This window comes from Paroedura picta, chromosome 14 (assembly GCF_049243985.1).
Source record: "Paroedura picta isolate Pp20150507F chromosome 14, Ppicta_v3.0, whole genome shotgun sequence".
In the NCBI taxonomy this organism is placed as follows: domain Eukaryota; kingdom Metazoa; phylum Chordata; class Lepidosauria; order Squamata; family Gekkonidae; genus Paroedura; species Paroedura picta.
The window spans coordinates 22,457,810-22,471,519 of record NC_135382.1 but is presented as its reverse complement, the minus strand read 5'-3'; the positions used below and the strand labels follow the sequence as shown (position 1 = coordinate 22,471,519).

The following is a 13,710-nucleotide window of genomic DNA, read 5'->3' as shown; positions in this document are numbered from 1 at the left end:
CTGCTTCAGACAGACAAACGCTTTATCCCGATCTACCCCGCAAGGCTGTTGTGTGGATGGCGGTCCCCCGGACCAGCTCCTTGCCCTGCCACAACCCCTGTGAAAAGGTTGTTCGACCACCAAAGGGGTCCCGACCCCCAGGTTGAGAACCACTGTCCTAGATAGACTGTACGGAGGATCATGCCCAGTAATGCTTGTGGGAAGACTTGGATAATGCGTGTCTTGGTTATTGGTAGCAATAATCTCCAGGTCTGGATGCTGCTGCTGCTGCTTGCAGGCTTGCCTGAGTGCTGGTAGACAAATGTCACAGGCCTGTAGTCAGTATGATATTGGCAGTGAGGACTGGAGATTAATTAATGTTCTCTCGCTGCCTTGGAGCGTTTTTGACACCATCATTTGGAAAGTCAACTGACTCATCACACCTTACTCAGGTCGGTCGCAAACCCTTCATTGCAGGGTTGGTTGTTTCCCATTATTTGCAAGTTCGGCCTTATTGCCCCATCCTGGTGGGGCGGCTGGAAATCGCCTTCATGGGTGAGCAAGCAAGAAGCTGCGCAAAACCTGGCTTCTTTATGCCACTAATTACTCAAGTGGGTGTGTGGGGCCGGTGAGTTGTTTTTGTGGCTTTTCTGGGGACGAACAAAATGAGATCCAGTGACCCATCTCAGGTTCACTGATTTTTTTTTTTGAAGCTGTGAAGCTGCTGAGTGCTGTGAATACTGTAATTGAGTAAATGGTTCTGAAGAAAGGGAATTCAAATTTGTTTCCTCCATATAGGTTCCTGGTTCTACATTGGCTTCAATGCTGCTGTTAGTCCTGGTCCAGCGTATGTTGTATAGATCCACACTCATTGCTAAAATAGAGAGCAAGGATCAGAATTGTAGAGTTGGAAGGTAGCTCCATAGTCACCTAGTCCAGGGGTAGTCAACCTGTGGTCCTCCAGATGTTCATGGACTACAATTCCCATGAGCCCCTGCCAGCAAATGGTTGACTGCCTGCATTTCCCATCCTGTGGGTTACTAGATCTGTGGAAGTGGGTCTCAGGTTTTTGCAGTTTTCTGGAATTGTGCATGCTCTACTTTTGAAAGTGAGCATCCATACTAACTAAATTTGGATTCATGGGGCACTATGCCCCAAAGGCTAGAAATCACTTGTTATGGCCACATCAGAAGTACCTCTGTCCCCCCACCCTACCCCATCCCAACGAGGCTAATGTGAGAAGATTTAAATTAGAGAAGTGATGCATGAGGGCCGGGCATTAAACAACATCTTAATAACATTTCCCCTATTCAATTTAGAAGCATCACCTGGCAGCTTTACATGTTTTGGGGGGAGGCGGGGGATATGTAGAATTTCTAGTTGTAGAATCATAGAATCATAGAGTTGGAAGGGGCCATGCAGGCCATCTAGTCCAACCCCCTGCTCAACGCAGGATCAGCCCTAAGCATCCTAAAGCATATATATGTAGAAAGATACACACATTTATAAATACAAATTTCGCTTAATTCATAGCTTGGATTTTTTGATTAGCAAACTTGGAACCTGTCTCTACGAAAATCTGTACCCCTGCATATTTCGGATACATGGAGATTTTTGACTCCATTAAATTTTTCAAGTGTTTGACATTATTTTGAATTTAGGGTAGCATATTTTAATGTATGCCCTGCAGACTGCATAGAAGAAGCATGCAAAAGTGTGTATATGCTTTCTGTTTTGCATTGGTGTACTTCCACAAAATTGTGGTATGACTTGTACAAGTGTACATTACCCAGTTAACAAATCAGAATGAAAAAGAAAGTAGTGCTGTGTCATTTTGGGGGGAAGGATTGTTAACTTGTAAAAAAATCAGGCTTTGGGCTGTAAGGGTGACTTACTGAGGCTGGTGAATTTGAATAAGAATGATATTTCAAGGAACCACAGTCCTTTTTGCTTATCAACTTCCTTATGACGATTGGCAAGGCTAAACTCTCCCTCCTTGTGTGTTTTCCACAGAACCCGGAGACTGACATCTAATCTAGCTCTGCAGAGATCAAGTATCTGCTGATTCAGTGTCAGACTCCATTCTTGTTAATTAAGCTAGGTAATTCGTGTACACTAAGCAGATGTTCCTTCTGATGCTGTAATGGTGCTGTGGAATTATTATTAGCATTTATCGTTTATATGAAGAACCTTTTGGGAAGGGCGGGCTAAAAATACAAAATCGAATTAAAAGATTTAAAAGGAACAAAACCATCTGAAGATCCTTTGACCACGAAAGTCACTGGTGTAGAAGCTTCCTCTTGTTGCAAATGAGCAGAAACCACATGTTACGCCTTCTTCCCTATGAGGCATGAAGCTCCCAGCTGCAGGTGTAGGGCAGGAAGAAGTGGGTACAGACGCAGAACCCAATAAATGTATACTAAAGATTGTGTTATAGGCGTATAGCTTTCCACACTCATTGCTAAAATAGAGAGCAAGGATCAGAATTGTAGAGTTGGAAGGTAGCTCCATAGTCACCTAGTCCAGGGGTAGTCAACCTGTGGTCCTCCAGATGTTCATGGACTACAATTCCCATGAACCCCTGCCAGCATTTGCCAGGGAATTCACAACTAACTACCCACCCACATTGAACCCAGTTCCATGCCCAGATGATGCCACCCCCACAAAGCACCAGAATCCCTGTCCAGATTGGCCTGGATGGTATTTGCTTCCTGATCCTAAAATGGCATTTGGCATTTCCCTGGGCATGCAAGAAAGGGCCACAAGAGCCAAGCACTGACACAGTCCCTTCTACCCACTTGCTACTCACAGTCTGCCTAAAGCTCTTGAGTCTGAGCTAGTTATATTCTACTGGGAAAGGCACCAAAGGTTCATTTTTGGGCTTCTGGGCGACTACTGAGTTCCAAGAGGGTCAGAAGGGGTCTTCGCCAATATCTGGTCCACTGTGGGATGGCAACTACCAACAACATTGGTGCCCTCTTGCATTGTGTAGTTATGGCAGACAGGGGCCTGCTCCTCACTTAACCCAAGTGAGCGAGTCATGGTGTCTAGAGGAAGCAACACTTGTTGTTTCCCTGCATACTGTTCTGTGATCAGCAAGAGTTTGTCTGCACATGAATGAAGAGAGAATTAACAGGGTCGAGACTAGGAAGAGGTTGGGATGGTGGCACTGTCCTCAGAAACAGGGGACCACTAGAGAGCCCCTCCCCCCAGAAGTTGGGGCTGGCCACGATTGATTGTTTGGGGCTTGAATGTTCAAAGGACTCCTGTGTGCTTTCCTCCAAAAATGCAGTTCATAGCAGGCCCTCTAAAAGTAAACAGAAACGGTTAATCAAATTATGCACAGCTCAACTCTTGCTTGTGGAGGAACAATTTGCGATGGAAAGTGTTGTTAAGTCACAACCAACTTATGGTAAGGTTTTCAAGGCAAGGGATGCCATTGCCTGCCTCTCACAGCAACCCTGGACCTTCCAGGTGGCCCCCCAACCCATGAGGGATAAGGGCCAACCCTGCTTAGCTCCTGTGATCTGGTGCAATTGGGCTAGCGTGGGCCATTCAGATTAGTGCAGAACAAGGATAAGTAAATGGTGTTTTTAAAAGTTACTCTGAGGGCGAAGTCTTGGAATTTCAAAAGATTGGGATAGGCAAAAAGTAACCGGTCCTCAACCTGATGTCTCGTTCCTGGCAGATCACATCGCAACAGACTCAATAAAATCAGTGATGTGGTCGTTTTTGGGCTTCTGGTGTTCATCTCATAGTCTTTAGTTTTTAATCTGTCTCCCGTTCTATTATATGCACATGAGCCCAGGTTCTCCTACTGTTGGTCTACGGTTGCAGTCAGATCCCTCCTAACCAGTTTGGTGTAGTGGTTAGGAGTGTGGACTTCTAATCTGGCATGCCGGGTTCGATTCTGCACTCCCCCACATGCAGCCAGCTGGGTGACTTTGGGGTCGCCACGGCACTGATAAAGCTGTTCTGACCAAGCAGTGATGTCAGGGCTCTCTCAGCCTCACCCACCCCACAGGGTGTCTGTTGTGGGGAGAGGAAAGGGAAGGCCAATGTGAGCCGCTTTGAGACTCCTTCGGGTAGAGAAAAGTGGCATATAAGAACCAACTCTTCTTCTTCTTCTAACTCATCTCTGGAACAAACACAGGCTTCTTTCCCTATTTATCTTAGGTCTTGGCTTTCATCCTGAATAGCTGAGATCACTTTACTGACTTACAGAAAAGAAGTTGTCCATGATGTGCTTAGTCCATCCTGTCTGTTTCTTTGAAGCTGCTTTTGTGACTCTCCAATTGGCCATAAGTTGGGGCTGATGCTATGCAGGCAAGGATCATGCCTGTCCTGGTGGCCGATTATGATGATTGCCTGCTTGCCTCTCCATTACCTGCCTTGGGGCTGCAGGTGTGGCTGTAGCACACCTATTAATTTCATTGTGTTTTTTTAGCATGCATGTGTGAAATCGGGCAGAAACTGTCTTGTGACAACAAAAACACTTTTCTCCCCATACAAGTCAGATGAGAATCTGTAACCTTCACAACTTCACCCTGTGCAAATTAGACAAATGCCTCAGGCCGTACTCCACATATGGTGATGACTTTAGGTGATTTTCTTCTCTGTCCTTTCTGTTGTGTTTTTGTTGAGTTATCGGACATCTCTTTGGAGTTGCACAGTAGTTCCTTGGACATGGTAGCTTTGTAAAGGCTTTCCTAGCCTCAAGGAACGTCTTGCCTATTGCTCAAGATGCAAGAGCATATTTAGGATTCATGCTGAGTTCATGAGGTGTGCTGGCTAATCCTGTTGAAATTTCCCTGTGGCTCCAAACACCCACTGTGATCTAGAATGCATCCAGGACTGAAGAGACGTTGGTTTTCTAAGTCACTATAGTTACCTATGAGTAGCCATATTGGTCAAAGCTCTCTTCACCAGGTACCCTTGGAATCTTGTTGGTCTTTAAGATGCTATTGGACTCAAACATAGCTCACTGTAGATGCACCTACATGGCATACCTTACCCCATGTAGCTGTTCGTTTGTTCCCCTGTCTCATTTCTTCCTGCACTAGATATGGTGTTCATTCCAGTGTTGTAGTCATAAAGCACCCACTTGTAAATGAACTGATTGCCCTTTCGAGGGGTCAGCTACTTCTCTTTCTAACATCTCCCCAATCCCTTCTGCATTTTGACCCCAGGTTGATGCATGCCTATTTCTATGTGTCCGAGGAAGTGAGCTCTGACTCACTAAAACTCTTGCTGAAATAAATGTCTTGCTCATTTTCCCAGCCTCCTACGTGGCAGTGCATTGTCACAGAAGGTCAGTCGGGTCAGCTGCCTTTCTTAGCAGGTCTGTCTGCAATCCCTCCTCTTTTAGACTAACAGCAGAATCTCTAGAGAAGCCAGGTTCCTTAGAAAACAGCGCAGAAGTTAGTTATTAAAGAGTCATGATGGTATTAATTTCCATATTTACATTCTAGAGCTCTAGAGCCCTGGATATGTTCCAAGAGAATGAGGTCCCTATTTTGTGTGTAGATTCCTTTTGTGTCTTAACCATGCTGGATCCCAGAATTTCCCAACTGCACCTCTAAAAGGTTCTTTTTTTTTTTGAAAGAGCTTGTGCCTTTTTTGGTGGCGGTAAATGCTGTCAAATCACAGCTGATTAATGGTGACTGTAGGTTTTTCAAGGCAAAAGATGTTCAGAGGTGATTTGCTACTGTCTGCGCTCTCATCACAAATCTTAGAGGTCTCCCATCGAAATACTAGCTGGGCTATTCATAGATTCAAATGAGTAGCCATGTTGGTCTGAAGTTGCACAATAAAATCAGAGTCCAGTAGCACCTTTAAGACCAACAAAGATTTATTCAAGGCGTGAGCTTTTGAGTGCAAGCACTTTTTGTCAGACTATGAACTCCCACTGTCATGATGGTCAGTTCATAGTCTGACGAAGAGTGCTTGCACTCGAAAACTCACGCCTTGAATAAAACTTTGTTGGTCTTAAAGGTGCTATTGGACTCTGATTTTATTGGGCTATTCGTAGCTAGATACTAGACTTTTGCATCAGGGTTCATTTATGACACTGCCAGGTCTAATATATTTATTACATTGATAGACCACCCCTTTTGATCTGGTTGTCTCGGGGTGGTTTACAGCGTTTGTAAAAGCTTCAAATTGTTTGCATAAGTGAAACTGGCATTACAGCCCCTGTGTTGAAAAACAGACTGCCAGTGCAGTCATAGCAAAACTAATTTCTTCTGCGGAAGTCCTTAATCCCGTCTCATTCTATGTAACATCCTTATAAAATTGAATGAAAGGAAACCATGTGACAGACACGAATAAGCAGGATCTAAATTAAGCGATCTACTGCCTTGTTGCATTAAGCTGCATCTGGAACATGGGTGTCCAGGACAGATTTGCTTTTCAAAAAGAGGGTGGCATGTTTGCGCATTGTGTGTGTGTATGTGTATATCCATGTTTTCAGTTAAAAGTTCAGAAAAGCTTTGATACATCAGCAGTTCATTGTTCTGAGAGTTCCTGTGTACTTTTTAATGCAAAACCTGTAGGAGAATCTTGCATGCGTCTGTGCCAAAGTCTTTGGAGCTGGCAAAATGAAAACATCTAGAGAAGCGAGTCTATGGCATATTGGAGTTTAATCCGTGGAGATGATCTGACGTAGGGCCATGAGCGAAGGAGCAAATTAATGCAACTTGAAAGAAGGTTTTATTAAAATAATTGCAGTTTGCTATTGGGTAACCTACTCTGATGTTTTGTAAAGATACTCTTTCTTGACCCCGGGGTGAGCTGGAATATATTGACCGGACAGCTTTTTAAATACAGTTTAAAATGTTTTATTATTGTTCATGACAATTTGCAGAATTGTACTGACATTTATTATTCATAATTTTTTTGTATATTAGTTTTTAATTGTGTTGTTCACTGCCCCGATCCATTTTTTGGAGGGCGATATAGAAATTTAATAATAATAATAATAATAATCTGTTCCACATAATATATTTCTGGTAAGGCCTTGGAGGAGGATCGTGTCTCATGGCTTAAGTGCCACTCAGCACTTAACACCCACTCAGGGTGGCTGTCCCACCCCTGTGTACCTCCTCCTTCCATCTGGCTTGCCTGTCTGTCCAGCAGCAAACCAATTGCCTTCCATGCCCCACTCCCTCCTCCTTCTACTTCCCTCTAAGGCTCAGAGGCTGCAGTTCCCTGCCATGTGAGATCTGCCCTTGCCGGTATGTTCCCCAGCCTGCAGGCAGGTCCTGCGGGGAGGGAGAGTTCTTCCACCTCACCCAATCTAGCACCCATTGTATTCCTGAATGCAGCAGGCTTGGTCCCTAGTAATCATCATAATTTCATTTAGTTACTAGCTTCTCCTTTAGTAGTTCTCAGCAATTTGAGATGTACAGAGTATAACATTTCTGCTGATGGAACTTCACGATCCAGCCTTGAGAGCGTGCTTGTGTGTTACTACATGGATCGTTCTTTCTATGCGCAACAAAACAATTTCCTATTTGGAGTTGAGAAGGGTCCTTTTTTAATGGAGTGGCCAAGAGGAGCCATTTCTATTCGGACAATGTGAGGCAAGGATGCCGTAGCAGCCTGGATTTGCTTGCATGGCCACTTCCAGGGTTACTTGAAGCCTGAAGAATATTTCAGGGGTTACTCAGTGGTAAGAAGGTTGAGAAAAGCTGGTGTAGATACACAAATATTTACGGAGCAGCAGTAGTGTAATCCATGAATCCTGTGAACCGCAAGCCCTAAGAGGTAAATTGATGGCATCGGCTACATTTGCCTAGGGCTTACTCCATCAGGAGCCTCTTGTGGCGCAGAGTGGTAAGGCAGCCGTCTGAACGCTTTGCCCATGAGGCTGGGAGTTCAATCCCAGCAGCCGGCTCAAGGTTGACTCAGCCTTCCATCCTTCCGAGGTTGGTAAAATGAGCACCCAGCTTGCTGGGGGGTAAACGGTAATGACTGGGGAAGGCACTGGCAAACCACCCCGTATTGAGTCTGCCATGAAAACGCTAGAGGGCGTCACCCCAAGGGTCAGACATGACTCGGTGCTTGCACAGGGGATACCTTTACCTTTACCTTTACTCCATCAGAGGCCTGTCTTGCGTCTCCGAAAGCAGCTCTGGTCCATGCCGGCTCATGCTACAATACATGTTTAAAGTGGTTTCAGGCTTCTTGTTTCTTGTACAAGGGGAACAGAATGTTGTGTCCACTAGATATTTCAGTTCCCTTTTGGCACTGAGGCAGCGGACAAGACGAGTGGCTTCTAACACGTGCGCCCCACGAACTGGCTGGCCATGAAAGAGGAGTCTAAATATAGTTGCGATCTTTTCAGCGTTCTGCATTTGAGACGGTAGGGAGTAACAAAAGGGTCCCTGCATATTTAGCACACGGGTTCAAATGTCCGATTAGAGTCGCTACTTGTGTCTGGGGAGGGTGGTATATAAATAAACATAATATAAGTAAAATCAGAGTCCAGTGGCACCTTTAAGACCAACGAAGATTTACTCAGGGTGTGAGCTTTTGAGTGCAGGCACTCTTCCTCAGACTATGATCTTCTTACATGACGAAGAGTGCTTGCACTCTATTCTATTTATTTATTTACGGTCATTTAGACCAAAATTTTAGAAGCACTACTATACAACAGCAGTTTGTAAAAGGGAAGGTAATACATTAAAAGGTTAAAAATGCATCAACAATAAAACTTAAAACTGCTCCACCATAAAAGCCAACACTCAGAAGCATTAACTGCCGTTGACTATTTTACACGGATAAAATGAGCCATAAAAGCAATAAAACTAATAAGGCTGTTCAAATATAAAACGAAAGACAAGATTAAGAGGCGTGCGATACATCTACTAACCAAAAAATATAAGAAGTTCAGTGGACATATTATGGCTATACATGAGTGACCCATTCTTTCCTAATTCTTAAAGCTAGCCACGCATATTTTGCTACTTTGCTGGTTAACAAATTATCTGTATCTGATAGCAATATTTGCAGGCAATGCTTTCTCAGGTTGTGAGGGCATTCTATAAGCATTGGTACTAACGCACCTCGAAAGCTCACGCCCTGAATAAATCTTTGTTGGTCTTAAAGGTGCTACTGGACTCTGATTTTATTGTGCGACTTCAGACCAACATGGCTACTCATTTGAATCTATAATATAAATAGACATTCCTAAACAATTTTGCCAGATATTCAAGAGCTTTGCTTTAATGTGTTTCTCTCATGATGCTGATCTGAACTACAACTTTCACTGGGAAGACAGACAAAGTGGTAATGTTTTAAATCTCTTGTTCGGTTGTAACAAATGCTCTCTTAATCGTCCTGTTCTTCCAGTTAGAGAATGCCTCGTGAACTCTGTGTGTCCGCGTGTTTTTCTTTGTGGTTTTCTTTGTGGTGCTGTGTGCGTATGAGGTTAATAATGGACTGTACGGGGCAGAAAGAACAAATCTTGCTGTGCTTGGCTCATGCTCAAAGACTTATCTAGTGGAGGGCAGAATAGCATGAATAACAGAGGGCCAGAATGGCTTGTTGATAAGGTGGGATGGTGCACCAATAGCGTCAAAGCGGAGAATCAAACATGACGATGCGGTGGGCATTTTTAAAATTACATCCTGCACAATGTTCCTTGTCTGTTTTGCATGCTCCTTTGCCAGGGGATCTGTCAAGCAGCTTTTCTGAAGGGTGTGGTCTCTGCGAGAATATCCTAGGATGGCTTTACGGATCTCCTGACTAAGCAGTGTGTGGAACCTTCTCAGGATCTTTGTGTGGAATGCAAGAACCATCTCTTCAGATGCAAAATATACTAAAATGAAATTATTACTTTTAAAACCAGAGAAACAACTGCAGTCTTTGCTTCATTGCTGCTCCTGTTTTTGGCCACGGTTTAACCCCTGCAGCATTGCTACAGAGGAGAAACAGCATGCCCAGAAAGTAAACATAGGATGGCAGGTAAAGGTATCCCCTGTGCAAGCACTGGGTCATGTCTGACCCTTGGGGTGACGCCCTCCAGCGTTTTCATGGCAGACTCAATACGGGGTGGTTTGCCAGTGCCTTCCCCAGTCATTACCGTTTACCCCCCAGCAAGCTGGGTATTCATTTTACCGACCTCGGAAGGATGGAAGGCTGAGTCAACCTTGAGCCGCCTGCTGGGATCAAACTCCCAGCCTCATGGGCAGAGCTTCAGACAGCATGTCTGCTGCCTTACCACTCGCCTCAAGTATCCCAGATTAAATTTACAGGCCAAACATGTGTTGAAGTATGTGTTCTTTTAAATTTCTTCTGCTTAGCACATGACCCAGTCCTGCGGATTTAGGGGAAAGGCTGCCTTAGAGAGGAATATGGAGAATGCACGTCCAACTCCCTGGACAAATGATGACTCCGCATTTAGCTGCCTCTGGCTCAATGCAGGGCTTTGCAGGAAATCCAAGAGATTGTTGTCAGCATCTCATGTTCAGATTAACACTCAACAATCTTCCCTAAAGATTAGCCTGTGTGTCTCCGCCACCGTGAGCAGGCACAGGATAGGCTGTGGGGTACGGGCAAGGTCACAAATGCGTTTCAAGTGGAATAACACTGAAATCTAGGGCACACCCTCTGGCACATCTCTGAATTCTCTGGGACATGATGGAACACACTGGAAAGTGGGCCCAGAGGCTGACGTTGCTTTTTCTTCTCGGTCTTCCTCACAGCAACCCTGCGAGGCTGAGAGGAGCCAGTGTAGCATGCAAAGTTGGTTTTGAAGCAGGAACCTGACAAAGCCTTCTTGGCAACTCAGCAAAAGTAGGAAAAATTGACTCTCTATCCCAGGGGTAGTCAAACTGCGGCCCTCCAGATCTCCATGGACTACAATTCCCATGAGCCCCTGCCAGCAAACATTCAGAGTGCTAAGTTATTAGTTTGCAAGCGTACACATACTTGGGTTCCCTTTAACTGACTGTTAGTTTCAAGAAAATATATCCAGCTATGTGGGATTGAACTTTCACACTGCAGCCTTTCCTTCTTCAGCCCTCGGGTATGGTGGATCGGCTTGTTTTCTAGATCAATGTTTTGGATATCCGCATAAGGCAACTTTGAAGACCATAATGAATTTGCCCCAAAGCAAATGCCATGCTGATAAATAATCAAAACTTTGTGACTTTGTGAATTGTAGTCAAAATGTGCCTTGAAGTTGCAGAAAAAAGGATGGATGTTCCATTTTACCTCCGCCAGTAATGGGAACTCTTCAAAAAGAGCCTTTTTGCATGCTTAAAATTAAGCTTAGCATATAAATAAGGCTTTACACAGCTTAACTGGTATGTCTAGAGATAGCAGCCCCTCCCCCAAACGCAGGCTCTGCTTTAGAATAGTCACATTGCTTAAAATTTCAAGGTTTCAAAGTATGAAAGGGTTCCTGTAACTCTGAAGATCAGCTGACTCATTTGGAAGTTAAGTAAATACCACTTTGTAATAATGACACGTGTTTTCCTACTGGAGATTTCTGGTGCTTTCACCAAATGTGGCATTTTTCGTGTTAGTTGCTTGCATTCTCAGTCATCTAAAATGTCTGCGCCATGCAAAAATCTGGACAAAGCCCCAGCACTTGTTGTAACTTTCCACCCCTCCTTCTCATTTCAGTGCCAGGAGATTTGGGCAACCAGCTAGAAGCGAAGTTGGACAAGCCCTCTGTGGTGCATTACCTGTGTTCCAAGAAGACAGACAGTTACTTCACATTGTGGCTGAACCTAGAACTACTTCTTCCTGTGATCATTGACTGCTGGATTGATAATATCAGGTGAGGATGGAGCAGAATTAACAAGAACCCACCCCATAGCGAGTTAGTCATTTTGATTCATTATTGGTGGATAACAAGGGGGGGAAATTGTCATACGAGGTAGTGTTGTGCCTGCTGGTTCTCATTATAAGGGATGCTGTGCATGGCAGGAATGCTTGATTACAACGGTTACTGCTGCTTTTACACTTGACAAAATATGTGCCTTCATCAAAATGTGAATTACCTGTGTGGTTCATACCAGTCCATTAGTGGAAATGTATTTTATAGAAGACTAGTAAAGAAGCCCGTTTCGCACCTGCCGATTGGGCCCTCCGATTGTCAGTCCGGAGGAAGGGGCCTGTCGGCACCCTTCCTCATCATGGACAGGGACACTGGCTCACCTTTGGTGCTCTCCAGCAGCCGCCATGGCTGGGGCTCCCCCTTGGCATGGCACTGCATAGCTGCTGCCCCTGACTTCCCACCGCCCACTGGGGGGCACTGGCGGGAAAGCAAGTGAAGCAGGGGCTCAGGCAGTGGGCGGCGGCAATGTCCCTTGGCAAAATACTACCCCCCCCCCCCGGGCCTCAGTAAAATTGTCAAGTGTTGACCGGACCCGGTGATAAAAAAGTTAGGGACCACTGCCTTAATTGACAAACCAGTCGTCGTACCTTCAGAGGCTATAGAAACTGGGAATGAAACAGGCAGAGAACAAAAGCCAACATGCAACTTTAAACAATGACTTGCCGGTATTGCCAGGAAGATCAGACGGTGGCTTTCATTGGTGGGCACGAGCTGTGCTCTGGCATCGTGTCTGAATTGATCCAGTGACAGAGGCCAGCCATAACATATGACCTGCTTAAGGAAAAGAGCACCACTCCAGAGCTTAAAGGACTGTTGAAGTAAACAAAGAGCCTTGGCAAGTAGCTCTGATTTCTGACTCTTGCTCAACCTGACTTTTGTGCATTTAGCACTTAGTTGATGTCTTGGTGTGTCGGGCTGTTAGCTTATAAGTTAATGCTGAATTGACTTGTCACACAGACACTGAATTCTTGCTGAGAGCAGTTTATCTGCTGGAGGAGACACCGGTTGAGGTCCCTCTCTTATAGTTGAAAAGCAGATGTAGGTCAGCAGAACACGTGTCGCTGAGGGATCATGTAACTTGGATCACTTACCTGCCAGAAGAAACTAGACTCATTAATTACTTCAGTAGCCTGTGACCAAAAGCCAAATTCTTGGCACTTGAGATGAACACCAACTGAAGTGATTAGAAGTGGGTATTCTAAGGCAAGCATCTACCATGCTTCCAACTTAACTGCATTACACAGAGTGCAAGGAGGGACAACTGCTTAGCAGCTGTAAAGGAACTAACCAGTTCTTAAGAAGCTTCCATGGCTATTAGATTTGACTTTCTCAAATACTAGTTTATGGCTAAGCAGCAATTCTTCTCGGGCTTATTGAGCTTGACTGAAATATCTTCGACGCAGGTCCCATTTGGGGGTGAGTTAGCAAAGGAAGCTTATCTCTTCCCTGTGGAGTGTGTATCTGGCCTTTGGATCGGGTGGTGTCCAGTACTGAGTGGCTTGACCTAAAGGAGCTAGGAAGCTCTTGTCCCAAGTCTTCTTACAGCTCAGCTTTTGGGCACTTTGCAACTGAAATGCATGGGTTCTGTCGGACATGATGATGTCCTTCTTTCCAACAAAGGGTTTGTTATTCTGGTAGGCTTATGTCATACGGATTCCCCGCAAAAGGTTGATTGGAACCATAGGCCCTATTGATACACCATAGCTGGAACCATGTATGACTGAATGTAAAACACATTTTTTTTTGAGAAATTTTTTGGAAGTTAAATAAGTCAAAGCCACTGAGGAAGAATTCACCCTTTGAAAATGAGTATTATACTGAATTTTGTTCTGGCTTACAATTAAAGAAGAATTGCGTTATTCTTAGAGGTCTCATCAGCT

General features: G+C 44.7%; 1 protein-coding gene across 1 annotated transcript in view; it reads left to right on the top strand.

Moving 5' to 3' along the window:
- PLA2G15 (phospholipase A2 group XV) overlaps positions 1–13,710 on the top strand; it is a 28,911-nt gene that overhangs the window by 2,869 nt on the left and 12,332 nt on the right. Inside the window, exon 2 of the mRNA XM_077309784.1 lies at positions 11,614–11,770. Within this exon, the coding sequence (XP_077165899.1) occupies positions 11,614–11,770 (157 nt within the window). The remainder of the gene's footprint in view (positions 1–11,613; positions 11,771–13,710) is intronic.